The following is a 25794-nucleotide window of genomic DNA, read 5'->3' as shown; positions in this document are numbered from 1 at the left end:
ACGACGCCGAGCGGCTGCTCTGCTTTCTGTCGTCTGGCATTGCGCCTCTCTCCCGCTGGCCTGTCTGCTGCAGCCTGCCCCGTGTAACACTACCATCACGATATGACGATTTGAACGATTCATCTCATCTTTCTCCCTCTCTCTCTTACCTGCCATCTACAGCGATATACCCAGCAGCGCCCGCCTAGAGCTCCATCTCGTTTGCGCCCAACCCATTGCCCACCCGCCCTCCTAATAACCACCCACCCGCATCCTCTGTGCTCACATCGTCACCATGTGGAGCAGGCTGACGGGCTCTTCGGGTGCCTCGCAGTCGCCAAAGGACGACGACGCTCGCCGCCGCCGCACCACCACCAGCGACTCTACGCGTTCTAAGCGCGACCGGGATCGAGATCCAGATACCCGCTCCGTCGTCTCCTCAACATCCACCCGCAAGCCCTCGGTCTCTCGACGCGACACTGCGCCCTCGTCGACGGCCTCCTTCACCACTGCATTTGACGACATTCCGCGCTCACGGGCTGCACCAAACACTGACCCAAACAGCGACTACGACAGGCGTCGCGACGACCGCCGCAGCAGCTACGCAGAGTCTTCAACATCCACCATGCGCGACGACAGAGACAAGAAGAAAAAGTCAAAGGATAGCAAGTCAGACAAGCGCCGCTCGACGCGCTCAGAGCAGTCGGCTAGCGTGACGCAGACGGGCGGCTACCGGGGCGACATTGTTGACAGTCCCAAGTCACTCCAACGCAGCTACAGCGAACAGATGGGCAGCGACGGCCTTTCGCGCTTCCCCGGCCAGGCAGGAGCGCCCATGATGTCGGGCGCTCTCCCCGTGGGAACCAATGGCCCCCAATCATCATCATCATCATCACAATACCAAAACCAACAACAACAACAACAACAAGGCCACCACTATTCAGATCACGTGCAGAGCCAGTTCCCCGGCCAGGATCCTGTAAACTATGCCTCTAGTGCAATGCCTGGCGGCCATCCCTTTGGCGCGGCTGCCGAATTCTACAACGATCAGGGCCAGTCTGTTGGTCAACAGCCCGGCGTGAGGCCCCAGCCCCCATCTGTCATTGTCGGCCAGGATACACCTCATCTCATGTCTGCTTCTGCCCAGCCCAACCCCGTTGCCGACACCGGCTCGGGCGCGGCTGCAGACTTCTATGCCCAAGGCCCTAGCACCTCTTCATCCAGGCCTCCACGGCCGTTGAGCTCATCCATGCCTGGTGCCTTCGTCGACGACACACCTGCCCCGCCGAAGCCGCCCCGGCCGGCGTCGTCGTCGAGACCTGACAAGCCAGGCACCTTTGGTACAGCTGCTTCAATGGCCAGTGCTGCTGCCTTTGGATATGCCGCTGGCCATAGTTCTTCTAGTCATGAGCACTCGGCAAGCTACAGCAGCTCGTCGAATGTTCGTCCCCCTTCATCATTCTCGTCATACACTAATACTGCCCCTGCTGCCCCTGCATCTACTTATAACATGTATGGAAACGGCCCTAATACCTCTAATGCTAACGCCAGCAATGGCAACCATCTTCCGTCATACCCCGCAGCCGCTCATGCCAACGATGACATTCCTCCACCCAAGCCTCCGCGACCAAGTAAGCCCGAAAAACACTCGTCTGGCAGCAACGCTGGACTCCTTGCTGCTGGGGCTGCGGGGCTAGCGGCATATACTATGCATCAACACAATTCAAGCACGCACGAACACTCCCATTCACACACTCATACACATTCACATTCGCATGGCACCTCACAACATCACTCGGCTTCTGGCGCTTCCAATGGTCACCAAAACAACGGCCTTTTACCAAGTGCCTACGTCTCGGGCGGCATGGCCCAGCATCACCAGCATACCGGTCCCGTTTCCCGGTTCGTGGATTGGTGGAAGGACTATGAGGATGTGCAGAAGATGGAGGAGTACACCGAGTACATTGGTGTCTGTAAAGGATGTTTTGACCCGCGTTCCTCCGTTCTCGATGCCCCTCGAAAGCACCACTACTACAAACGACGTTCCAACGAATTCATGCGGCCTTCAGGAGGCATTGAAAAGCAATCTCGTTACAACTTGAAGGAGAAGAGGTCACAAAACTCTATTTCGGGTGAGGAAAGACGTAAGACGAGCAACAGCGCTGCAGGTTGGATGGCTGCAGGACTGGGAGGCCTCGGCCTTGCCAAAGCTGGAAAGGCTGTATGGAACAATGCTCGGGACGATTTCGACGATACCTACAGCATCAAGTCTGGACGCTCGCGTGTGTCACGTCGCAGCAGTAGCCGATCCCTTGATCGCAAGGGCTATAGCTACGGTTATGCAGGTGTTCGCCACAGGAGTCGATCTGGTGATCGCATGTCCAACATGTCTGTAGGTGTTACGAGTGACAGGAAGGACCGCAAGGCCCACAAGAGTCGCCGACATTCCAGAGCAAGCTCCAGTTCCAGTTCTGACAATGGCAAGTCTGGCCTGATTGGTGCTGCTATTGGTGCAGGTCTTGCGGGAGCTGCTTTGGGAGCTTCCGCAAGCAAGAAGCGTCACGCCCGCTCCAAGTCACCTAAGAGGGTTCAAGTTGTGCATCCCCGCCGAGATAGCAACGATGATGACCGAAGTAGAAGATCTCAACAACTCCGACACAAGGTATCCCGGAGCTCGACTTCTGGAGCGTCCGTCATTGAGATTGGCCAAAACCACGAACATGAAGGCGGCTTCTTCCAAGGCTTCTTCGCAGCTCCTCCACCAAAGGAGAAACGTGTGAAGCCGGCTAGTCTTAAGAAAAAGAAGGGCGGCTTTTTCAACTTCACCAACGCTTCAACATCTTCAACCGACTCGGATATGGCCTTTGGCACCGGCTATGTGAGGAGACGGAGGCGATCGTCTCACAGCAGACGTCCGTCACCAAAGAGGCGCAACTCGGACGAGCGACTCAAAGCTTCTCTCATTGGTCTTGGTGCTACTGCAGCAGCCATCACAGCAGCAAAGGCTGGCAAAGGAAAACGCAGTCGTGACGTTAGCGTCGTCAAGGAAAACCGCAAAACCCTCAGGGATAGCCAGTCTTCTCGCACTGGTTCACGTTTCGGAGATGATGAGTGGGAGGACCTGCCAGATGATGGCCCCTCTGACTCTGCAAGTGATGGCGGTCTTGTCTACGGTGAACATGTACTGAGGAAATCCAAGAGTAATGATTCTATGGACTCCAACGGCTCGGGTACCAACAAATGGGGTTGGCGTTGGGGATTCGGCAAGAAGAAGAGGAGATCATCCAACAACCTCTATGACAATATCGCCAATACCTCGCTCATTGCACCTGCCGCAGCTGGTGCTGTGGGTGCTGCAGCAGGCGTAGCAGCTATTGGGGCGACTCAAGCGCGTCCTGATAGTCAGTCGAGCAGTGCGCAGACGCTGCAGTCAGTATATCCTGTTGCGCCTCACGACCCTAATGCATTCTTCGATGCACGACGTACAAGCTCTATCGCGACATCGCAGCCTTTAGTCACCTCGGGGCCTGGTTCTGTAAGCCTTCAGCAGCCCCAGCCCATGCATCAAGTCCACGGAACCGTCTATACCACCCAAGCACCACCACCGGCTAGTTACAATGCCCCTACGGGTCCTCCAGTCTTTTCGCAAGTGCCACCGCAGCCTCAAGCCCAGAACATCATCATTAACAACAACAACAATCAATTCCCGCAACAGCCTCCTCTTCGCCGAGCAAACTCTTCACCCATCCAGACGTCTTCATGGAGGCGAGATGCCGCTATTGCAGGACTTGCAGCCACAGCTGGAGCTGCTGCAATCTCTGCATTAAAATCCGATCGTCCACCCAGTGCATCCAGCAATGTGCGTTTCGATTTGACACAAGCACAGACCGAAAAGGAAATGCGTGAGCGACGCAGACAGCAGGAGCGAATCGAAGAAGAGGCTCAACGTAGACGTGAGCAGCAGGAACGAATTGAAGAGGAGGCTCAACGTCGACGCGAGCAACAGCGGCTCGATGACGAGGCAAGATGGGAAGAAGAGGAACTTGCCCGCCGAGAGCAGCAACGCCGGGATGATCAAGCACGACGACTAGAGACGGCACGTCGTGAAGAGGAAGAACGCGTGCGCCGGGAACACCAACGACAAGAAGAAGAAGCCCGCAAGGCGGAAGAAGAGCGGCGCCTAACACTGCTTCATCTAGAGGAGTCGAAACGCGAGGAAGAAGAGCGCCGTCTGACGCTACTTCGCCAAGAGGAGACAAGACGCGAAGAAGAGCGCCGTTTGATCCTGCTCCGTCAAGAGGAAATAAAGCGTGAAGAAGAGGAGCGTCGTTTGACTCTACTTCGCCAAGAAGAAACAAGGCGTGAAGAAGAAGAGCGTCGTCTAGCTCTGCTTCGCCAAGAGGAGACGAAACGTGAAGAGGACGAACGTCGCCGTCGCGAATTACAACGCCAGCAAGACGAGGCACGAAAGTTCATGGAGATCGAGCGCTTGGCGAGACTTGAAAATGACCGTCGTCGTGACGAGCACGAGTTGGCAGCACGTCAACTGCGAGAGGCAGAGGAACGCGAACGTCAACAACGCTTGGCTTTCCTAGAGCACCAACGTCAGCTTGCTATCGAGGCCGCCGAGGAGGAGCGAGTTCGAAGAGAGCGCCGTGAGGCTCAACAACAAGAGGCAGAGCGTATCGATGCTGCGAGACGTGAGGCTGAGATCCAGGAGGACCTGGAGCAACGACGCAGGGGGCGTGAGCTACAAGATTCTAGTAATCGATACCCAAGTGTTCAGGCCCGACAGCTGGAGGAACAACCTGCAGGTGGCTCAATCGCCTCGGCTGCGACTGTCGTACAACGCAAGGAAAAGGAACTGAAAGACAGAGAACGAGAAGCCCTCAAGCCAGAAAAGAAATCCTCTTCTGTTGCTAGTGCTGTTGCTGCTGGCGCCGCTGCAGCAATTGTAGGCGGTGCCATCTCCTCCTACAAAGACAAGAGCAAAGAGAAGGAGAAGGAGAAGAAGGAAAAGGAGCGCGAGCGAAAGCGTGACCGCAGCCACAAGCGCCAATCTTCTTCATCTTCGAAGAGCAGTGAATCCAAGCGCGGAAAGAAGCGAGAGCCGGCCAGTGTCAAAACGATTGAACCCAGCAGGGTTGAGCAAGACATGTTTGATGAAGACATCTTCAACCCAGATCTTTTCAAGGAGCCAGCCCGGCAGGATGCCCGCGAGGTCCTCCGAGATTGGGAAGACCGGTATTCTGCTAAACCCGTGTCCCAAGCCGAATTCTTTGCTCCCCGAGAGCTCTTGGCTGACGACAACCTGCCAAAGGTTAAACCTGTAGACCCTAATGAGGGTGCTGGCGATCTCCAGATGTACTATGCGCATGAAGATGCTCCTTCCGGCCAGCCAATCTTGCCTCCATACCCACCTTCTTACTCTTTCACTGCTACGAGAGATGGACGACCGACCAAGCAACAGCCGCTACCGATACCAGTACTAAGCCTTACTATGCCTACACCCCCAGGTAGTCGCGCGCCATCTGTGCGTAGTGTGTCGCCTTCTCCCGCCCCAACTAGGGAACCTACCAGGGATACGAGAGACGATTACAGGCAAGAAGACTCGAACCGCGCAAGGTCTAGGGTCAGCTGGGGGGAGAACCAATTCCACCACTTTGATGTGCCTACCCCCGAGTCTTTCCGCGAACAATTTGTCTCTGATGGCGATCTCAAGAGGCAGCAGCCAAACTACTCGTCTGATCAGATCACTGTAGAACGCGAAATACCTACGTCCACATACATACCTTATCAACCAGGCACCCCTTCGTCCAGCGAGTCGAAGGAGACCACTCCAAGCACACAATACGTCAGCGATGATAACAGCTCAACTTGGGATAGTGTCGTGAGTGCCTCTGCCTCTTCGAAGGCGAGTGAGAGGAATGAGAATACTCCATCGAATTCTGCCTCTGGATCTGCTGTTTCGAACGTCTCGGCACCCCCACCGCCCCCACCGCAGAATCAACAGGATGAGTACGACTACAAGCGCATCAATGCATCACTCCTGAGTAACCCATTTTCTGACACGAATATGGCACCTTCCACAATTGCTGCATCACTCATCTCAGCTCCGTCAGCCATCTCGGCTCCATCAATCATCTCAGCTGCGCCATCGACAAGCAGTGTACAGACGGCGTACTATCAACCTGAGCCAGCGTACGACATGCGCATGATGCCTGATAGGAGGACTGTAGGGCCTGGTTTTGTCGAGGGCGAGATTCCGGACGACCCTGTGCCGTTGCATATTCCGGGCAGTTTTGAGGAGGCAGAAGAGTCCGAGCCACCGACACCTACGATGGAGAGTTTCGCAGCTGCAGCGAAGAAGGACACGAAGGGTAAGAGTACTGACTCGAATGTAGTTTTGCAGGATGTCCCTCGGCAGGTTGAGCCAGAGCCTTCCGTGGTTTCTAAGTTGTCAAAAGGGAAAGGGGTTGAATCAGACACCAAGTCGAGCAAGAAGGACAAGGAGAAAGACAAGGAAAAGAAGAAGAAGAAGAAGTCCTCCAAATCTTCGAAGCGAATCAGCGTTGATACTTGGGAGTTGGACGAACCTAGTCCACCGACAAGCCCTATCCTCGAACGTGACCCTCGAGATATCGAGCCATCAAGAGCTGTCGAGTCACCAAGAACTGTCGAGCCATCCCACTCTGGCGAGTCGTCACGGACAGCTGACCGTGGCCAAGACTATCAACCATCAAAAAGTGCATCTCGCAGCGATGAGGGTAGCAGTGCCAAGGTTTCCACCGCTGCCTTGGCCGGTGGTTTTGCTGCTCTGGTAGGCACTGCTATATCTCAAGACCGAGACAGGATGGCTTCCGAATCCGAACGTGCCAGGCGTAACCTGGAGTCAGCAGAGAAGCCCTCATCCCGTGACTCGCACTCGTCTTCATCCAACAGCAACCATGCTCCTGAAGATCCTGCAAAGAATGTTACCATTCCCAGCTACGCATTCGGGGGAGTGGATGAATTGGCCGACAAGACGCCTAAACGTAGGAGCGAGAAAAGGAGCAGCAGCAGCGGCAAGTGGTCACCATCAGTTGGATCGCCTCTGAGGACAGAGATGAAACAAGAAGACTATATGGGTGCTCGCAACAACTCTGATGGTTCCAAGTATCAGCCACTTATTGAAGCGCCAAAAGTGCCTACTGCAGCTCCATTTACAAGCACATCCGATCCTACAACTTCCCGTAGTGTAGCTGACTCTGGCTACTATGCCCCTGACGATTTCACACACCCCGAATCCACTGAGAAGGAGCCTGACAAATCCTATTTCGCGGGCTCAAATGGCAATACCAGAGACAGTCAATCGCGCGCCTCAAATGCGGAAAGAATCAGACGTTCTGACGATGAGGACGACTACAGACGGCGCAACTCCTTCGACGACGACGACATTGGTTCGATCGCCTCGCTGAGCTACAAATACGAAGATCCCGACCGGGAAGAGCGACGCCGTAGACGTCGTGAAGCCAGATCTGAAACCCGTGACAAGAGTCGCGATAAGAGCCGCGACCGCGACTACGATGTGGGCGAAGGCGAAGAACGAAGGCGAAAACATCGCCGTCGCGAGACAGACGAGGGCGCTGACGATTGGGACACGCGATCTACATACTCGGAAGCTCGCTCTGACGTCAATGGCGAGCGCAGGCGTAGACATAAGAGGAAGGATTCATCGCCAGACAGGAAGACAAGGTCTCGCTCAGAAGCAGCGTCTGAACACGGTGACTTGTACGACGAGCCCAAATCTTCCCGCAGACGTTCTAGGCGGGAGGACGATGACACTGCTTCCTTGATATCTTCTTTTGCAGGATGGGATGACGACCGCAGCTCCCGAAAAGAGAAGGATAAACGATCAAGTGGTCTCATGGGTCTCTTCAGCAGCAAGTCAAGAGAAAACCTGGCGGAGGCTGCCAGCAAGTCTTCCAGGTCGAGAGATGACAACGATGAAGAGCGCAAGCACCGGAGACGGAGACATCGGTCAGATCGTGGTTCTACTTACGGTTCGGATGATGATGATGATGTACGTTCCACTATTTCAAGTACTAGCCGCCGCGAAAAGAGGAGCAGAAGCAGTCGCAGCGAGAGAGATGGAGACAGGGCGGATGCCTATGATGAAAAGGTACATCGCTCTTCTTATATGCGATAGCGCGAGTGTTCGCAATGTATTTAGAATGAATGTTGATGTTCTGTGCTATAGGATCGTTCCCGCGCTCGAACCCCGCCCCCGCATGCCGATGAACAAGAACGCCATTCTTTTTTAGACCATCGGGCAGTGGCCGCAGCAACTCCACGTCCACTGCCCGTAGGTGAGCCTGTAGATCAGGTACCCAAGGGTAGTGGCATCATCCCTGGAGATCGGGCCGAAATTCGTCTCCCAACGTTCGACGACGCCCAACCCCTCACCGCCTCCGACCTTACCGAACGGCCCAGGACACCGCCTGAACTATCATTTGAAGATAGCCGCGCGTTACTGACTCGTCTTACTGGACTTCAGCCCTGGCTACTCGAAGCGTTCCCAGACGAGCTTCCTCCCTTGCCGCTGTCAAGGCCAAGCTCACCGACTAGGTCGCCAGAGGTAGTCAGTCCAGTAGCAAGCTTGGCCAAGCGTCGCATGTCCTCGACTGCAGTGCCGCTACGCTTCCGCAAACCTTCTGGCCCCCCTGCGGTTCATCGCGACCTTCATGCTGAACCCAAGTCGGTAACAAGTCCTCTCTCTGAGCCATCTCCAAGTCGTTCTCGCCATTCCAGGTCACATTCTACAGAGTTCAAGTCTTCGCGTGAATTCCGACCACTATATCTTGTAGAACGTAACCGCAAACCCGATGAGATTGATGAAGTGCTACCACCTCTCCCGCCAAGTACCGCTTCTTCAGTGGTGTCTGGTGCTGAGTCAGATGGAGAGTATGAGTCTGCCTTGGAATCACCCCACGAGCGTGCTGGGCTTTTGTCCAACCACCCATATTTTGATTCTTTGGGTACCATACCAGATCTTGGCCCACCTGCACGCGGCCCAGAACTTCAACACCCAGAACTTCAACACCCAGAACTTCAACACCCAGAACTTGCAGCCCGTGAGATTGAAGAAGTACAAGAGTCTGGACAAGCAACTCCCAAGGCCTCTGATTACTTTGCAGGCGAACCGTCCGAAAAGGAGCACTCTGGTGGCCCAAACTATGAGTCTCTCGCTGCAGCGCTTGAGGAGGCCAAGGCACAGAAGCAGGATGAGTCCACTGATGATGCTTTCATGTCAACAGTGACTTCCCCAGAATTCGCAACGCCGCTTGAGCAAAGCGCTCCTCTTGACGATAGAATGATGCGTGATTTTTCTACCAGCCGCGGTGAGCCTTCGTCTTCGACTTCATCCAGACTCCAGGACGCTGCTCTTGGCGCAGCTGTGGCCGGGGTTGCCGCTGCAGCAATCAAAGACCACTTTGCCTCACTCAGAGGGAGGAAGTCCAATGATGTGGCTGAAAAGGTTCAAACAGTTGCCCAAGGCAAGCAGCCTGAATCCCAATCTAGTCGAGAAGCTGCAGACGAGCCGGATGTCAAGGGCAAAGGCAAGCAGAAGCAGGGCAAGTACGCCAAAAGGGGATCTATTGCAGAGTCTACAGTTTCTACTCTAGTTGACTCAGGAAACTCACAGTACACGCCATCGTTCATCGACAACGAGGATGATTGGAACAGGGATCCCTCTGAGTCTGTTGTGACAGACAATGCTACGCTTATCGGTGAACCTTCTACTAGCTCGTTCGACGACAAGGAGCGATTTCGACAAAAGATTCTGGACAGCACCGCGCCGCAGCAAGACCAAGATCCAGAGATCAGGCGTGCGACTTTCGACGAGCCTCAAGTCGCCGCATTTAAGGAGATTGAGCCTTTTGAGAAGCCAAATCTGCAGCAGGACGTGCCCAGTGAAGTTGCTCCTGATACTCCCAAGACTCCGCTGGCGAATCGCGAACTTGTCGCCGCTGATGTTGCAGTTCCCGAGCCGATTGTTGAAGAAGATGCCGCAGCCATCACCCCAAAGCCTAAGAAGACAAGGAAGGAAAAGAAGAGCAAGAAAGGTAAGCGCGGTAGCCAACAAGTTGTCGAGCCCGAGTCTGAGCCATCTTCTCTACCCGGAACTCCTGTTCAAGAGGAAGAGAAGAGCTTGACATCGTCGCAGCGGCCAAGGGATGTGATTGAACGGGAGATTCTACAACCTGCTTTCGAAAATGTTGACACGCCAGAAAAGTCTGAATCACCGGATGTCCCAGCTCAGCCCAAAGTCGAAGAGAAAGAGCCATCCCTACCCGAAGCAACAGTTCAAACAGAGAACATTGTAGCCCCTCCAGAGCCCCAGCACGACACAATTGAACGCGAAACTGCCCAATCCACTTTCGAGGATGTTGACCCAAAGGAAAAGTCTACTATATCGGAGACCACCACTCCAGCGCCCCTTGACAACGAACCCAAGCCTGAGGTTCCACTGAAGCCTCTCGGCCGCCCAGCTCAACCACAAGTCCAAGAGCGACCCAGTACTGCCGAGACAACCGAAACACCAAAGGCATTCGTAGAGGAGTCTCGTCGCGCCTCTACAATCGAAGGCCATTCATCGGCATCAAACTCTGGCTGGGGATCCAGTCTATGGGGTAAGATTGGCTGGGGCGGCAGCAAGAAAAAGGCTCCAGCTTCACTTGCATCTTCTTCGCCTCCTTCGTCGCCGAAACCGCAATCATCAGTTCTTGCTGCCCTGGCTGCTGCGAGGGAGGAAAAGAGGCGCAAGTCGTCAGGCCCTCTTTCGCCAACTGTGCCGGTGGGCGAGAAGAAGGCGGTCGAGATTGCACCGGAAGCGGATGTCGAGGGTGTCCAGGGTAAGATGGAGGAGGTTAAGGACGTTTTGCCTCCCGTTGCGGCCCCTTCTGCAGCTGATGAGAAGTCTGAGCCTGTTGTCTCCGAGAAGACAGAAACGATTGCGAAGGAAGAACCTGCTGCCCCTGTGTTCGTTCCGCCAGAGACCAGCTTCTTCACTGATAGTGGGAAGCCAGCATTCAGTTTCCCGACGACGGTGGCGAGAGCTACGGAAGAGAGAACCACGCCTGATCAAGATAGTACGCTTCAAGAGCAGAAAGCGGAAATCAAGGAGGATGTCCCTGCTCCAGCCACCGAGGAGAAGACTCAAGAGCCCCCTGTATTCGTCCCACCGCAGAATGCCTTTTTCACTGATGACGGGAAGCCCTCTTTCTCGCTCCCTCCATCACCTGCTAAGCCCAGCGAGCGTAGCATCTTGACTGAACCTGCAGCTGAAGCTCCCTCTGAAGAACCAGTCTCACGCGAATCTCTACCCGCAGAGAGCGAGAAGAAGGTCAAGAAAACCAAGAAGAGCAAGAAGGCCAAGAAGGCAGAGCAAGAGGCTAAGGAGGCTGAAACATCGTCCATTGTTGAAGCCCCTACGCCTACTACGGAACGGTCACTAGAAATTCCTGTCAGCGAACCCGCTCCCGAGCCTTTCGTCAACGTGATCCCAGCTGTTGATGAGCCAAAACCGACTACTGAAACCCTCACCTCGGAACTCCCATCGAATTTGCCTGTCGAAGAAGCCCCCACGAAAGATCAGGATGCAGTAGTTTCAGAGCCCGCGAAGCCATCTTCTGTCCCTGAATTGCCAGTCAAGACGAAGAAGGAGAAGAAGAGCAAAAAAGGCAAGAAGAGCGGTGTTTCGACACCTGCACTCGAAGCTGAACCTTCTATCGTTATCCCTTCTGAGATCGCCGAGGTGTCTCGCGATGCACAACTCTCAACTACTGAAGTGCAACTCCCAGGACCTTCAGAGATAGATGCAGCCAGCGTCCCTCTTCCAGCGCAGGAGGTGGATGACGAGCTCACTCTACCACTGGAGACGCAAATGGACAGGGTCGTCCCTGAGGTTACGGAGGTGGATCCCGTCAGTATCCCTCTTCCCGAACAACAAGCGGACGAGGAACTCGTCGAGCCGCCTCAGACACAGACAAGTGAAGTTACTCTGCCCGCTCAAGAGCCGCAACCCGAGACAGCACCCGCCGAAGCAGTCGTCGTCGAGACTGAACCCGTTGCTACCCCAAAGGCCAAGAAGAGCAAGAAGAACAAGCGCAAAAGCGGTCTAATCACACCTCAGCTTGAGACTGATGTCGTACCTGATTCTGTCATCCCTGCAGTCGAGCCTTCTGCACCAATTGCCGAGCCTGTCGAAAGCATTAAGATTGGCCAATCTCGTGATATCGAAGAGCGCGTGCCGGATGTGGTCAAGCCATCTCAAGAGGACAAGAGCCTTGATGCTGCGGTTATTCCTTTGCCCGAGGATAAAGCTGATGATGAGCTTTATGCGCCTTTGGAAGAGCGGGAGGTTCGTGTTGAGGATGCTGTTCCTGTCGATTCAACTAAAACCGAGCGTGACGTTCCTTCCACTGAACAAAAAGCGGAGCAATTCATCCCAGAGCAGTCTATCGACAACACAGTATCCGTGCGAGATGTACCAAGCCAGGACGTTCAGCCATTGCCCGTTCACATCGGTGCTCCGGCTACAACTGAGCTCGTCTCCACGCCTTCACAGCAGGCCGCCTCAGTACCAGAGGAACCTTCTACGCCTTCGAAGAAGTCCAAGAAGAAGAAGAGCAAGAAGAGCAAAGCTGAAGAAGATGTGCCTGCCACGCCTACTGTTGAAGCAACTCGCGAGCTCGAGCCTATCACCGAACCCGCATACGTTGAGCCTGCTTTCGAAGTCATCTCAGAACCCGTTGTCTCTGATACTCAAGAGCCATCCGCCACAACGACAGCACCAGCCGAGACCGTCATTGAGGAGCCAGTCTTTGGCCCCGTCGGACCCAACGAGGAGCTTGCACAACCTGCCACACCACTGGAAGAAGAGCCCGCAACGCCATCGAAGAAATCTAAGAAGAAGAAGAGCGCCAAGAAAGACAAGTCTGTTGATTTAGGATCTTCCCTTACTGAGGAAGTATCTAATTTCAAGACTGAACCTCAGACTTCTATCGAAGCTGCTCGAGATACGCCGGTTGTTGATGTCCAGCTAGTTCAAGATACTACGGCTCAAAAGGAGGCATTGTCTGCCGAGATCGAGGCTGTTACACCTGCCGCCGAGCTAGTAGCTCTTCCTGAGACCGACGATAAAGATTTGGATGAACCTACGAGGGAAGAGAAGGTCGAGGCTGTCAAGGAGGAATCTAGTGCGCCCGCTGCTGAACTTGTAGCACTTCCTGCAACCGACGACAAAGACTTGGAGGAGCCAGTTGAGAAGGAGCAGGTTGAAATTGCCAAGGAACCCGTGACACCTGCTGCCGAGTTCGTAGTCCTCCCCGACGTCGATGATAAGGATCTAGAGGAATCTGTGGCTACGGAGCAAGTTGAGACTGGCAAGACGGAGGTTACCTCGCCTGATGCCGAGTTCGTGGCACTTCCTGAAAGTGATGACAAGGATCTTGAAGAGCTTGAGCTACTGGAACAAGAGGATACTGCCAAGGTGGAGCCTACCATAGCCCCCGCTGAGCTCGTTGCTCTTCCTGAATCTGATGACAAGGACCTAGAAGAAGCTAATATCACTACCCCTAACACTCAAGTAGAGTCTAGCCAAAATATCTTTGTCCCCGCTGTACCAGACACGCCGGTTGTTGAGGCTGAGCCAGTTGAACCAACGCCGAAGAAGAGCAAAAAGAAGAAGGGCAAGAAGGGGAAATCCGTAGACTTTACCACCGAGCCAAGCACACCGGTTACTGAGGAGCCTATGCCGCAGTTCGATAACGCTTTTGGACCTGCTCAAGACAAGAAGCTTGTTGAGGTTGAAAGCTCTGAGAAAGACAAGGAGGCAGAGGGTGTCCGGGACGTTCAGGTCGAGCAGCCTTCTCTCCCTGCGGGAAGTGGTCTTTTTAACGATACTCCAATTGAGAACGAGACGAATGAGAAGGCAACCCTTGAGTCTGCTAAAGAGCAACCTACCTCACAGGAAGAGCCATCCGCAGAAGCTGGCCTTCAGCCAGAGTCTGTTTCATCCGAAATTCCGCTAGAGGCTGACGCACCTGTTGCTGTACCACTCCCCGATTCACCCAAGCTCGAGGCCTCAGTTGATGTTGACGATGTCCCCACCACTCCGAAGAAGGGCAAAAAGAAGAGGAAAGATAAAAAGAGCGAGTCGATCTCTTCGACTCAACCTCCTGTCATCGAACCGGCAACGACCCCTTCAGAAAACGTAGACGCTCCTCAACCCAGTGTCGCTTCGACTGAAGAGCCAATCGTCCAGGAAGCAGTATCTGAGCCTGCTACTTTTGAGCCCCTCGACAAGTCAAACAAAGATGTCGTTCCAGAACAAATTTTGCCAATCGCCATCGAGGCTGAACAGCAACCGCAAGAAGCTACTGAACTGGTAGAGGCTGGACCTGTTTCTCGTGACTTGGTCACAGAACAGGTTGCCGAGGAAGCTACAGCTCCTCTCTCGAAGAAAGAGAAGAAGAAGGCTAAGAAAGCTAAGAAGGCTGAGCTTGAGAGCGAGGCAGTTGCGACTCAGGATTCTGTTCCTGAGACTACGGCTTTGGAGTCTGCACCCATCGATACTGCTAGCAGAGATCTTGCGCCCCAGGCTGAGACCGAGGCCGCGGTTGTTGTGCAACCCGAGACTGAATCCCATGATGTGGAGCAGAAGAAGCCAGAGATAACTACCGATGTGCCAGAGGAAGCTAGCGAGTCCCAGGACCGATCAAGCGCACCCGCTGAACTCGATATCGCTACCACCATTGAACTTCCTGCATCTGTTCCCGGTACACCGGCTGTAGAGAAGACGTCTCTTTCTGGCCTTGGGGCTTTGGAACCTGCGATTATCAACGAGCCTACAACCGAGCAGGAATCTACCACCCAAGAACCTCTTGAAGAGCCTACTTCTCCCATGTCAAAGAAAGAGAAGAAGAAGGCAGCTAAGAAGGCAAAGCGCGAATCTATTGCAGGAATTGAGCCATCTTCCTCTACTCCAGTCGATGAGACTACCCAGAAGATTGCAGAAGAGACTAAAGATGTACCATCCGTTGCCTCAGAGCCGGTCACATTCGTTGCTGTACCCGAGACTGGGAAATCAGACGTCACTCTGACTCCTTCTGAGGAGCCCTCAACTGTTACCCCAGTGGCAAAGGAGCCTGTCGAGCAAGCTGTAGAGGACACTACCCCGATGAGTAAGAAAGACAAGAAGAAGGCAAAGAAGGCTGCCAAGCTTGCTTTGGCGGCCGAGTCTGAGCCTTCTGAGCCTTCAGTCATCACCGAACAGCCAGTTGAGGAGATCAAAGATGTCACTTCGAAGGATGCACAGCCTGTGCCACCGCATACTCAAGAGGACCCTGCTGTTGTAGCACCATCGTACGAGCAAACCTCTGCAGAATTGCCTAGCCTACCACCGCAATCTGCTGATGAGACCTTGGAACGTGATACCAGTGCTCCAGTTGTTCCAGTGGCCTCCGCCGATCCCGACAACAAAGACAAAGAGCCAATCGTCGCCAAAGAAGCAGACGCTGTAGTAGAGCAGGAGCAACCGACAAGTTCAATCTCTCATCCCGAAACTGCATCCAAACTCCCTACTCAGATTGACTCCGGTATCGCAACCCCCTCGACGCAGGCCAAAGAGGATGAGGAGGCTGAGCCAGTTGAATGGGCAAACCTGTCAAAGACGGCAAAGAAGAAACTGAAGAAGGCAAAACGTGCCTCTATCGCTGAGAGCGAGCCGGCTCAACCGGAAGCCAGTACCGATCAGGCATTGAAGGAGCCTTCTGCTGCTGAACAGTCTACTACCCTGCCGGTAGTAGATGAGTCCGCTGTTGAGGCAAAGCTAGCACAAGAACAGCTCCAGCCCCCAACTACAGTCGATGAGCCAACAAGCGGTCCATCTTCAGCCGAAGAAAAGACCACCGATCCGATTCCTGATGAAACCATAGACGATGTTAAACCACCTGACAAAGAGCCTGACGACCCTGCCCCTCTATCGAACAAGGACAAGAAGAAGGCGAAGAAGCAAGCTAAAAAGAGCGAGTCTTTTTTAGCGGATGAGACGACTGAGGCAGCCAACTCTGATACTCAGTCGTCTCTGTCGATCCCTACACTTTCGGAGACTCAACAACTACCTTTCTCGGGGATACCGCCCCCATATCCCCAAACTTTTGCGAACGAGCTTGTTGATAGTAGTGATGATGTGAAGAAGGAAGATGATGTGCAGGAGGCACGTGGAGAAGTAGAGAAGAGTGAGGATGTTGTGGAAGGTGTCGTACGGGAGGAGCGGGAAGAGAAGGAGAACGACGTTGCTATCGAAAATGCCAAGCAAGAACCAGAGGTTTTGAAAGAGGAGGTAGTGGAGAAGGGTGTAGAGGACGTGAAAGAGGTGGAGAAAGAGTCGTTGGATGGTGAACAAGCCGCTGTATCGACACCGCCAGAAGAGACCACGACCCGTGATGTTGAGCTGGTGGCTGAGGAGAAGAAGATTGAGGATGAGAGACAAGAACCGGTTGTTGAACAGCCAGCATCTGAAGTGCCTTACATTAGCACTGCGCCTGAACCTCCCCTCACTGAGCCAATGCCAACCACAGAGGTCGTGCCAGCCGCTTCTACTGTAGCCTCTCAGGACGAACCCACTGTCGTGTCTATCGAAGATTTGCCTGCTCTACCAGAAACTCCCCAGGTTGAGGAGGAAACCAAGGAAGCTTTGGAAGAGACCATTGCATTGCCTGTAGCACAGCCAATTGACACAGTAGCTGAAGTCAAGGACGAGGTGCTCAACTCATCGGAAGAGATGGACCAAGACAAGAAGAGTGAACGCGATATTGGCGTTGATGAACTGGTACCGGAAACGAAGGTCCCAGAATCTGAACAGCAGCCTTTGCCCGCTAAGGATGTGAAGCCTATGGAGGATGTCGCACGTACTGAGAGCGATGTCGTCATTCAACAGTCCGAGCCCGAAGTCCCGGCGGATGCAGTGAAGCAGCCCGAGACTGCTGCACCGGAAATCATTGATCGCAACATTGACATTGCAGTCCCATCCGACCCCATTCTCTCCGAAGCTCAGCTATCATCAGAACCCGTTGTCGAAGAGCCAAGTTCTCCCAAGAAGAGCAAGAAGAAGAACAAGAAGGCTAAGCAGCAGGCTCAGAGTGAGACACATGTTGAGGCTATCCCTGAGGCTCAAGAGATCTTGCCTGAGCAGGCCCAGAAAGTCGAGGATGTTCAACCCGTGATCTTCATGCCTGCTGAGTCCTCCTCTGATGTTCAGCACGCACCAGTTGAACAGGAGCAACCTTCCGCAACACTTGACGAAACGGTTCGACCCTCAACGCCAATTACCGAGGATGCCGTGCAGACGGAGTCCAGAGAGGTTGTGCTCGAGCAGCCAGAAGAGCCTGTGACGCCAACGCTTTCGAAGAAAGACAAGAAAAAGGCTAAGAAGGCTAAGAAGCAGGCTGAGGTTGCGGCACTTGCTGAGGTTGTCCCAGATGTTCAAGAGAAGACGGAGGACCAAGTTCACGTTCCAACTATTGAGGATATCGTTGAAGCACCAAAGACTGAGCAGTCGGAGCCTACGCCAGATACGACAGCCGAGTCTGCACAAGTTGTTTTGGAGACGCCTTTGCTGGAAGAGCGTGTGGTTGATGTACCGGCTGGAGCGACTGGTGATCAGCCCATTCAAACGCTCCCCTCCGAGCTTGCGCCCGAAATCGCGTCTGAAATCGCGACCGAAGCTGAGCCACTTCCAGTCCCAGTTGCAGAGCCTGAGATCCCTCTGGACGCTGCGTCGCTTTCCAAAAAGGACAAGAAGAAAGCTAAGAAGGCGAAGGCGTTGGAAAACGACGTTCCTGAGGCTGAGCCTACCAAGTCTGATGACAAGGCAGTCGTTCAAGAGGCAGCTTCTGTGCCTCTGCCTGAGGAAGAGAGTGTTACGGAGCTTGTGCAAGAAGAGGAACCGCCCGTTGCGACTGAGCCTGCCAGGGAAACTGACATTGTGCCGGAACCCATCATCGAACAACCAACTGAAGTGGCACAAGTCGACAATGTGTCAGCAGACCTGCCACAAGAAGTTCCCGTCGCAGAGGAGTCATCTGTAAGCAGCCCGATCAAGGATTCCATGAGTGGCGATGCATCCAACGTCATCCCTCAGCAGGAGGTTACCGTCCAGAAGCAACGTCAGATCGAGCCTGAACAAGCTACTATTCCACCTGCAGAAGATGCTGAACCTATCATTGTTGAACAACTCCTTTCGCCTTCGGCCTCCAAGGAGGACAAGAAGGAGGCAAAGAAGTCGGAAATCGAGACACCAATCGTCGAAGCTCTACCTGAGACCGAATCTGCTATCATCGCCACGCCAACTGTGGACGATGTTCCCGCTCCCATTACCAATTTGCAAGACCCTGTGGTAGCTACCGTCGAAGATCAGTCCAATGCTCGAGAGATTGAAGCCCGTCCAGAGGCTGTTGTCGCGCCTGAGGAGCCTGATCCAGTGCTCGTCCCTATTCCAGAGCAAGTCCCCAACGAACAAATCTCGGTACCAGCCCGGAACGAAGAGCCGGTACCTGCTGAGGAGACCAAGGAAGACGTTGTTGTGGAGGAGCCCGTTCTCGACCGCAAGCTGAGAAAGAAGGAAAAGAAAAAGGCTCAGAAGCAGGCGGCTGCTCTCAGTGCTGAGCCTGTCGTTGAGAGCGAGACTACGGTCGAACCAATTGCTACGCCTGCGGTCGAGTCCTCTGTACTTCCCAGTGTCGTCGAGCCAACTTTGACTGAATCTGTTCAGCAAACGCCTCTACCGGAGCCATCTTCAGTCCAAGGTCCTCTTCCCGCACCTGAAGTGACGCAGAATGTGTCTGAGCATGCCATCGAAGAATCAAGTGCAGGGCCCGTTGAAGCTCAATCTCAAGATATCGACTGGGAAGATGCAACGGTTCTCTCCCCCAAGAAGTCGAAGAAGGCTAAGAAAGACAAGAAGAACAAGACTGAGCCCGTTGCTCTTGATGTAGTTGACGACTCTGCTGCCGTACCTTCGACCCTTCCCGAGCAGACACAAGCACCAAAGGTATTGGAATTTGGGCCAGAGACCGCAGAGTCACAGTCGCAGCTATCTATCACTCCTCAGGATCAGATCAGTACTATTCCAGAGTCAGACAACTATGTTAAGGAGACTGTAGTCGAGCCAGAGCAGCCTCTTCCTGCCGTTACTGAAATCCCAATACAGCGCGAACACCCCGAAGAACCGGTGCCATCGAATGAGGTAGAGTTTCCTGCATTGCCAGAGAGTACTCCTTTAGAAGATGCCCAGTTACGCACTGATGTTGATCTTGAGGTTTTGGATCAATCTACAGCACCAGCAGTATCCGATTCTGTGCAGCAATCCCTCATTCAAGAACCTGCTCCAAGTGTCATCCCCGCCGAAGAGACTATTGTCGAGCCTATCGTGCCATCTGCGGAAGCTGAATCAGTTCCTATTCCATCGACAACTGAGAGAGAAATCGTATCTGAATCTTCTTCGCCTAAGAAATCAAAGAAAGACAAAAAGAAGAAGGGCAAGAAGAGTATCTCTTCGGCTGATAGCACTCCGCTGATTGAAGCTCCCGATCCAGTCAAGGAAACTCGGGAGACCACTGTCATTTCTCAAAATCCTGTTGAGCAAGCCGAAAGCCAGCCGAGTGTTGAGCCGGTTGTTCCACTAAAGCCTGTAGCGCCTGGAGTTATTGACAGTGAGGTATCGCGAGAAGCAGGTGCTGTGCCAATGACTGAAGAGTTTTATCGGCAAGTTGGACTAGAGCTGCCCAAGACCGAAGAGACGACTACAGAAACTCTACAGGAGACGCAGGCCCTAGCCACTGCGGCTGACAACGTTCAGACTACTGCTCCAGCAGAGCCAATTGTGGAGCGACCCACGACCGTACCAGGTCTCGGTATTATCGATATCCCAATGGAAGACAACACCCCCGATGTTGTCAGTCAAGCTCCCGAGCCTTTCACTCAACGCGACGAAGCCAAGAAGTCCACTGAAGAGGCCACCCACCCAACAACTGAGCCCTCCCCATCCACCAAAGCCATCCTTGACCTTCGATCTGAAGCATCTAGCACCAAGCTTACTTCAGATGAAAAGCCTGAAAGTCCCTCTCCCACCCAGTCCTCTCCTATCCTCAGTATGCTAAGTAAACTGAGGAAGGATAAGAAAGCGAAGAAGAGCAAGCGCATCTCCGACTCTACTCCGACGACTCCTGCAGCTCAATTTGATGCTGCGGTTGAGACGAAGGAAGCGGTTGTTGAGAAGCCTGCTCCTGCGCCTGTGATTGAGGAGATTGCGAGAGCTAAGGAGGATGTGGTTGCAGAGCCGGTTGTTCAAGCGCCTAAGAGTGAGACTAGGGAAGCCGTTCAAGAACCTGTTGTGGAAGAAACACGGGAGTTGTCCGAGCCAGCTGCTCAACAGCCAGTCGAGAACTTGCCTACTGCTTCTGAGGCTCTTCCAACTGTCGAAAAGAGTGGCCAAGAAACGGCAGTCGAAGAGCCGTCAACGCCATCGAAGAAGCGGGAAAAGAAAGACAAGAAAGCTAAGACGACAGAGGCTGTGGAGGACGTTTCGTCGGTTCTGCCCGAGACGAGCAGCTCGGTCGGCCCAGCACCAGCGCCTGAATCGAAGAAGCCTTTCCATCCCGTTGCTGCAGCCGAGCCTGAAATCGTCAAGCAGGCACCACTATCGGAGGCTCACGAACCGAGTGTGACAAAGACAGCGCCTCCGCTACTAGTTACTGAGCTAGAGCCGACTACTTCCTTTCTTCCGGAATCCAGCGAGAGCAAGCCAGAGAGCGAGGACAAAGACAAGATCACGACACGTCCTGTAGCCGAAAACACTCCACAGACACACCTTTCATCGACCGTTGAAAACGTTCAGCGTGAGGCACCATTAGATATCGAACCACGAGCTCCCGCAGCTGAGACTGAGACAATACCTGAGGCCGAGGTTACTCTGGAGAAGACTAAGAAGCAGGAAGAAAAGTCAGAGTCCGCTGAGAGCGCTGTAACACCAGTACCTGAGCCAGTATCCAGAACGATTACTCCACCAGCCGCACTCGCTCCCGTCCCTGCTCAGATACCAGAAGGAGCGCAGCCGCCGACACTCCAAAAGAAGCCATCCAAGAAGCACAAGCTAGCCGCACTTTTCGAGAGTGGACAATCACAGGGAGGCCCAGCCGTTGGGAAAGGCCTACGCAAGGGAGCAGCTGGGAGCGTGAAGAACCTCGCTGAGCAATACGAGACTCAGGCTCGATCCATAACTCCCATCTTGCCTCCTTCTCCCGAAAAGCGTCCTCGATCTCCCGTCAAGAATCCTTTTGAACCCGAGAAGCGGTCTGTATCACCTGAGAAGCGACCTCCATCTCCCGAGAAACGGCATTTGTCTCGAGTCATCTCCCGCAGTCAACTGGGTCTAGGATCACCAGGGAGATCGGACTCGAAGTCACCAGCAAGAGAGATTGACTTTGCAGCTACCGTCGCTGCTGGTCTGCGAGAGTCTGGCTTTGATCCTGGATTCGTGATCAACGACAGATCGTTCCATCGTTCAAACTCTATCTCAAGCAACCACGACATCAATCCAGATGACGATGTGTTTGCCGCAAGGGAGAGGGCTAGCAGATCCCGACTTGGAAGCTTGAGTCGCCCTTCATCTGCCTCTGGTTCGCCAAGAATGCGGCCAACTCGACCCGCCGAGCCTGAGGTGCTACCGCCAATTGAAGTGGCCATGGGATCTGCACCTGCGGTCTCTTTTGACCCCCTAGATGTTCTCAACGACCCGATTTTCTCGGCACGAAAGTCACCCCCCGGTGTACTTGAGGAAGTCGATCCCGATGAACTGGCTGGTTATTCCTCTCTCAGGAGGAACAAGGGCAACAAGAAACGCAAGCCTTTGCCAGAATCGCCCCCAGAAGCCACTCCAGCCGACGTGCAAGAAGAAGCTTCAACAAAACGAGGCAAGAAGTCAAGGAAGGACAAGGAAGATGCTTTGCTTCCGCAGGACAGTGTTGAGTATGCAGCCGCAAGAACTCCGGCGATTGAGGCCCTCCCCCATGGGTCTCTTGCTGTTGAGACTTCGGCTGACTCCACCGTTCGCGAAGCTAAGCATGACCAGTCTTTGCCGATGGCGACCACCGAAGCTTCTGATGCGTCGAAGATCCAGGAAGAGCAAAACAAGGAGGACACTCCAGGCCTGCCAATCGCATTTGACCAAAACCCACGTTCATTGGCTATGGGAGAGCTTCAAGAGTACCCATTCCCAAAACTTGAGTCGGAGAAGGATGCGGTACAGCCTTCGATGGAAGAGTCGCATAAGAAGGAGTTGGAGAAAGAACGGGATATGAATGCATGGGCCCCGTCTTCGGATAAGAAAGGAAAGAAGAGCACGAAGGGAAAAGAGAAGGTTGAGCAGGGTTTGGGGGACACAGTAACACAAGTTCAGGAGGACCACAAACGCAGAACACACCCGGTATCTTTTGATGAAGAGCAGCCAAACGAGAAGCGTCTTCACAAGTCGGAGTCTTCAGAAAAGACTAAATTTGCGGCTGAAAGGACAGCATCGCCATCACCTATGGAGGAATCAAAGGAAGAGCAAGTTGAAAAAGGCAAGCAGCGTTCGACAGAGCCAAAAACACCAACAGACACACGTGCAGTTCCATCGTATACACCCGCTCACGACAACGAAAGGGTGATTGACGACACTCCGACAAATGGCAAGGGGTCGTTGCGGGCAGCCAAGAAATTACGAAGTGATTCACAGCTTAGACAGATGTCGCCTCCAAAGGAGGTCATCCAGAAAGAGCCATACAAATCAATTTTCGGTGATCCCAACGAGAAGAAGGCTGAGGTTAGTGCGCCGCCTGCGATGCCAACGACCAAGCCTGAAAACACGTCCGGCAACACACCTTTGGCGTCAATTACGGAAACCAGTCCAGATGATTCTGCCATGCGCAAGGGTTCACGATCCTGGAGTGACGTAGGTCAGACAGAGCGAGCACTCAAGTCAGCTCGTCGCAAGGAGAGTCTAAGGATGCTCTCTGATCGCCTCAGATCACCTTCGCCGCACTCTTCAGCCCCTGGAGGGCCCACAAGTGTACCTCCGCCAGAATATATGACTGGCAGAGTGACGCCTTCAAGGGCCTCATCAAGGGGCTCGTCAAGGCGCAGAACCAGCGACGCCGTCGATCGTGCAACAGCTCTCAGCCCTGCACGCCGGATGCCTCGCTCCTCTCCGAGCGCAGACACAATGAAGTCCGTTGGTCAGCAGCGTTCAGCCAGTGTGCAAAGCCAACGTTCTGTGGGCAACATTGCGAGACTCAAGTCCCCAGATTATGAACGTCCGTCAAGCGCTTTGAGCAGCCATTCCTCGCACTCTCTGCGACGGATGGATCGACAAACGTCAGGTGATCTGAGGTCAGCTTCAAGACTTGGCGAGGCCAGTGCGCAGGACGCTAAGAATGCGCAACCCACCCTCCCGAGCACTGATGCGGCTGGGACCACAGCAGTCATCGCAGGCGCGCCCAACTACGACCCGGTCCGTGGTGAAGGCAAAGTTCGCCACCGGTCTAGCATGGCGGAAACCTTTGTAAGTTTTCTTGATGCCGATGCACCTGCTGTTTCAATTGCTAACTGTCATCTCTAGGAAGCATGGGGCGAGGCTCAGGGCTCGTCCGTATCGCCCTCGCGCCCACCAAGCGTGCGCAAACGACAAAGTATGCAGATCCTGGATTTGCAGACGCAGCTTGAACAGCTTGCGGCACAAAATTCATTACTTGAGTTTTCCCGGGCAAAGGCCGAAGAAACCCTACAGGCTACTCAAAACCAGCGCCAAGTTGACGAGCAGGTGGTACAAGAAGAGATTGAAGCACGTGACCGTGAGATTTACAAGAGGGACATTGACATTGCGCAACTCAAAGATACGCTCAAGCGACTGCAGGAAGAGATTGCACGTCTAAAAGAACTCAACAACTCACTGACAGAAGCTAATCGCAATCTCACCAACGATGCCAACACGCGGTACGCCCAGCTTCAAGAAGAAAACCGCAGTCTCATTGAAGAGGCCAATGCCCGATACGCACAAATAGAGGCCGAAAAGCAGGCCTTGATCAACGAAGCTAATGAAAAGTATGGAAACCTTCAATCTGAAGGGCAGATGGTTCACGAGCAATGGCAAACCTCGCAACGAGAATTGGAACAGCTCCGCCTGCAGCACACCAGAATGCAGGAAGGGTTGGCGGAAGCAGTCCGCGACGAAATTGGGGAGGCGCTTGACCAGCGCAAGGCTGAGATTGATCGCCTGACGGCAGAGCTGGATGCCGCACGCGAAGAAATCAAGACTCTGCAAAAGGAGATTCTGGCTGCCAAGAAGCCCAGCGAGAGCTTCCTCACTGTTCGCGATGAGGATTACTTTGACAGCGCATGTCAGCAGTTGTGCCAGCATGTGCAGCAGTGGGTGCTGCGATTCTCCAAGTTCTCCGACACTCGCGCATGTCGTCTATCGTCGGAGATTCAGGCCGATACCAGATTGGACCAGGCGACTCGTAAGAAGATCGACACCCGTCTAGACAATGCCGTCCTAGATGGTTCGGATGTCGACGCACTGCTTTCAGATCGTGTCAGGCGACGAGATGTCTTCATGTCGGTTACCATGACTATGATCTGGGAGTACGTGTTCACCAGGTACCTCTTTGGTATGGACAGAGAACAGCGACAGAAGCTCAAGGGGCTGGAGAAGACCCTGTCAGAAGTTGGCCCACCACGTGCTGTAGCCCAATGGCGAGCTATCACACTTACCCTGCTCTCGAGGAGGGAGCCATTTGTGAAGCAGCGCGCTCAAGACACGGAGGCTGTTGTACATGAGATTTATAGCACGCTCACGACGCTTCTTCCACCGCCTTCAAATATGCAAAAGCAGATTCAAGAGTCTCTGCGCAACGTCATGCGCTTAGCTGTTGACCTGTCGATTGAGATGCGCACCCAGCGCGCAGAGTACATTATGCTGCCGCCATTGCAGCCAGAGTACGACACCAACGGTGACCTCGTTGCGAAGGTCACGTTCAACGCCTCGCTCATGAACGAACGATCAGGCGAGACGACATCGAATGACGAACTCCAAGCACGCGGTGCAATTGTCAAGGTTGTACTGTTCCCTCTAGTCGTCAAGAAGGGCGACGATTTTGGCGAGGGTGAGGACGAGATTGTGGTGTGTCCCGCCCAAGTATTAGTACAAGGGTCGAGGACCAAGAAGATGGCGAGGGTGGCGAGCGGTGCCATGTCCATTAATCGTCCGGATTCGAGGGGAAGTCGGATCAGCCGCGTCACTAGTGTTGCTCCACCTGAAAGCACCATCATGGACTACGAGAAGCCGGGAAGTAGCACGTTCTAGGTCTGTGGCAGATGATTTTTTTGTTATGATTTTCTTTTCCTTTGTCATCCTATCATTGCATGCGTATGGACTTTTTGGATTTGGCGCTTGGCATGTTACGCATTATTACCCTTTGAATGATTTTTCCTTGTGTTTGGATATCTGGATTTTGGATGGTCAAGTTTTATACCAGTATTGTTTTGAGCGGATGTGTACGTCTAGTGATTGTAGGTTATATCCGGAGCTTGAGAATACGGCAGATAATGATCATTCTTCAACTTCATCCTGAAATCGTTAGCCGTAATTTGGAGACCTCGTACCCAACTGAACTGTCAATGTTGGCGACACATGCGTCTTGGTCGGCTGTACGTCGGATCGACTTCCTCGGCTGT

At 53.7% G+C, this 25794-nt stretch overlaps 1 protein-coding gene across 1 annotated transcript; it reads left to right on the top strand.

The window, feature by feature from the left end:
• Positions 1 to 274: 274 nt before the first annotated feature.
• COCCADRAFT_1188 (uncharacterized protein) lies at positions 275 to 25423 on the top strand (the record flags this gene model as incomplete). The annotated part of the gene is made up of 4 exons (XM_007709481.1): positions 275 to 8140; positions 8219 to 15387; positions 15463 to 23623; positions 23681 to 25423. 4 exons carry the CDS (start codon positions 275 to 277, stop codon positions 25421 to 25423), a joined length of 24939 nt encoding a protein of 8312 aa, XP_007707671.1.
• Positions 25424 to 25794: the final 371 nt, after the last annotated feature.

The sequence above is a fragment of the Bipolaris zeicola genome (assembly GCF_000523435.1).
Source record: "Bipolaris zeicola 26-R-13 unplaced genomic scaffold scaffold_9, whole genome shotgun sequence".
NCBI lineage: Eukaryota > Fungi > Ascomycota > Dothideomycetes > Pleosporales > Pleosporaceae > Bipolaris > Bipolaris zeicola.
This window is presented reverse-complemented; position numbering and strand designations above follow the sequence as displayed.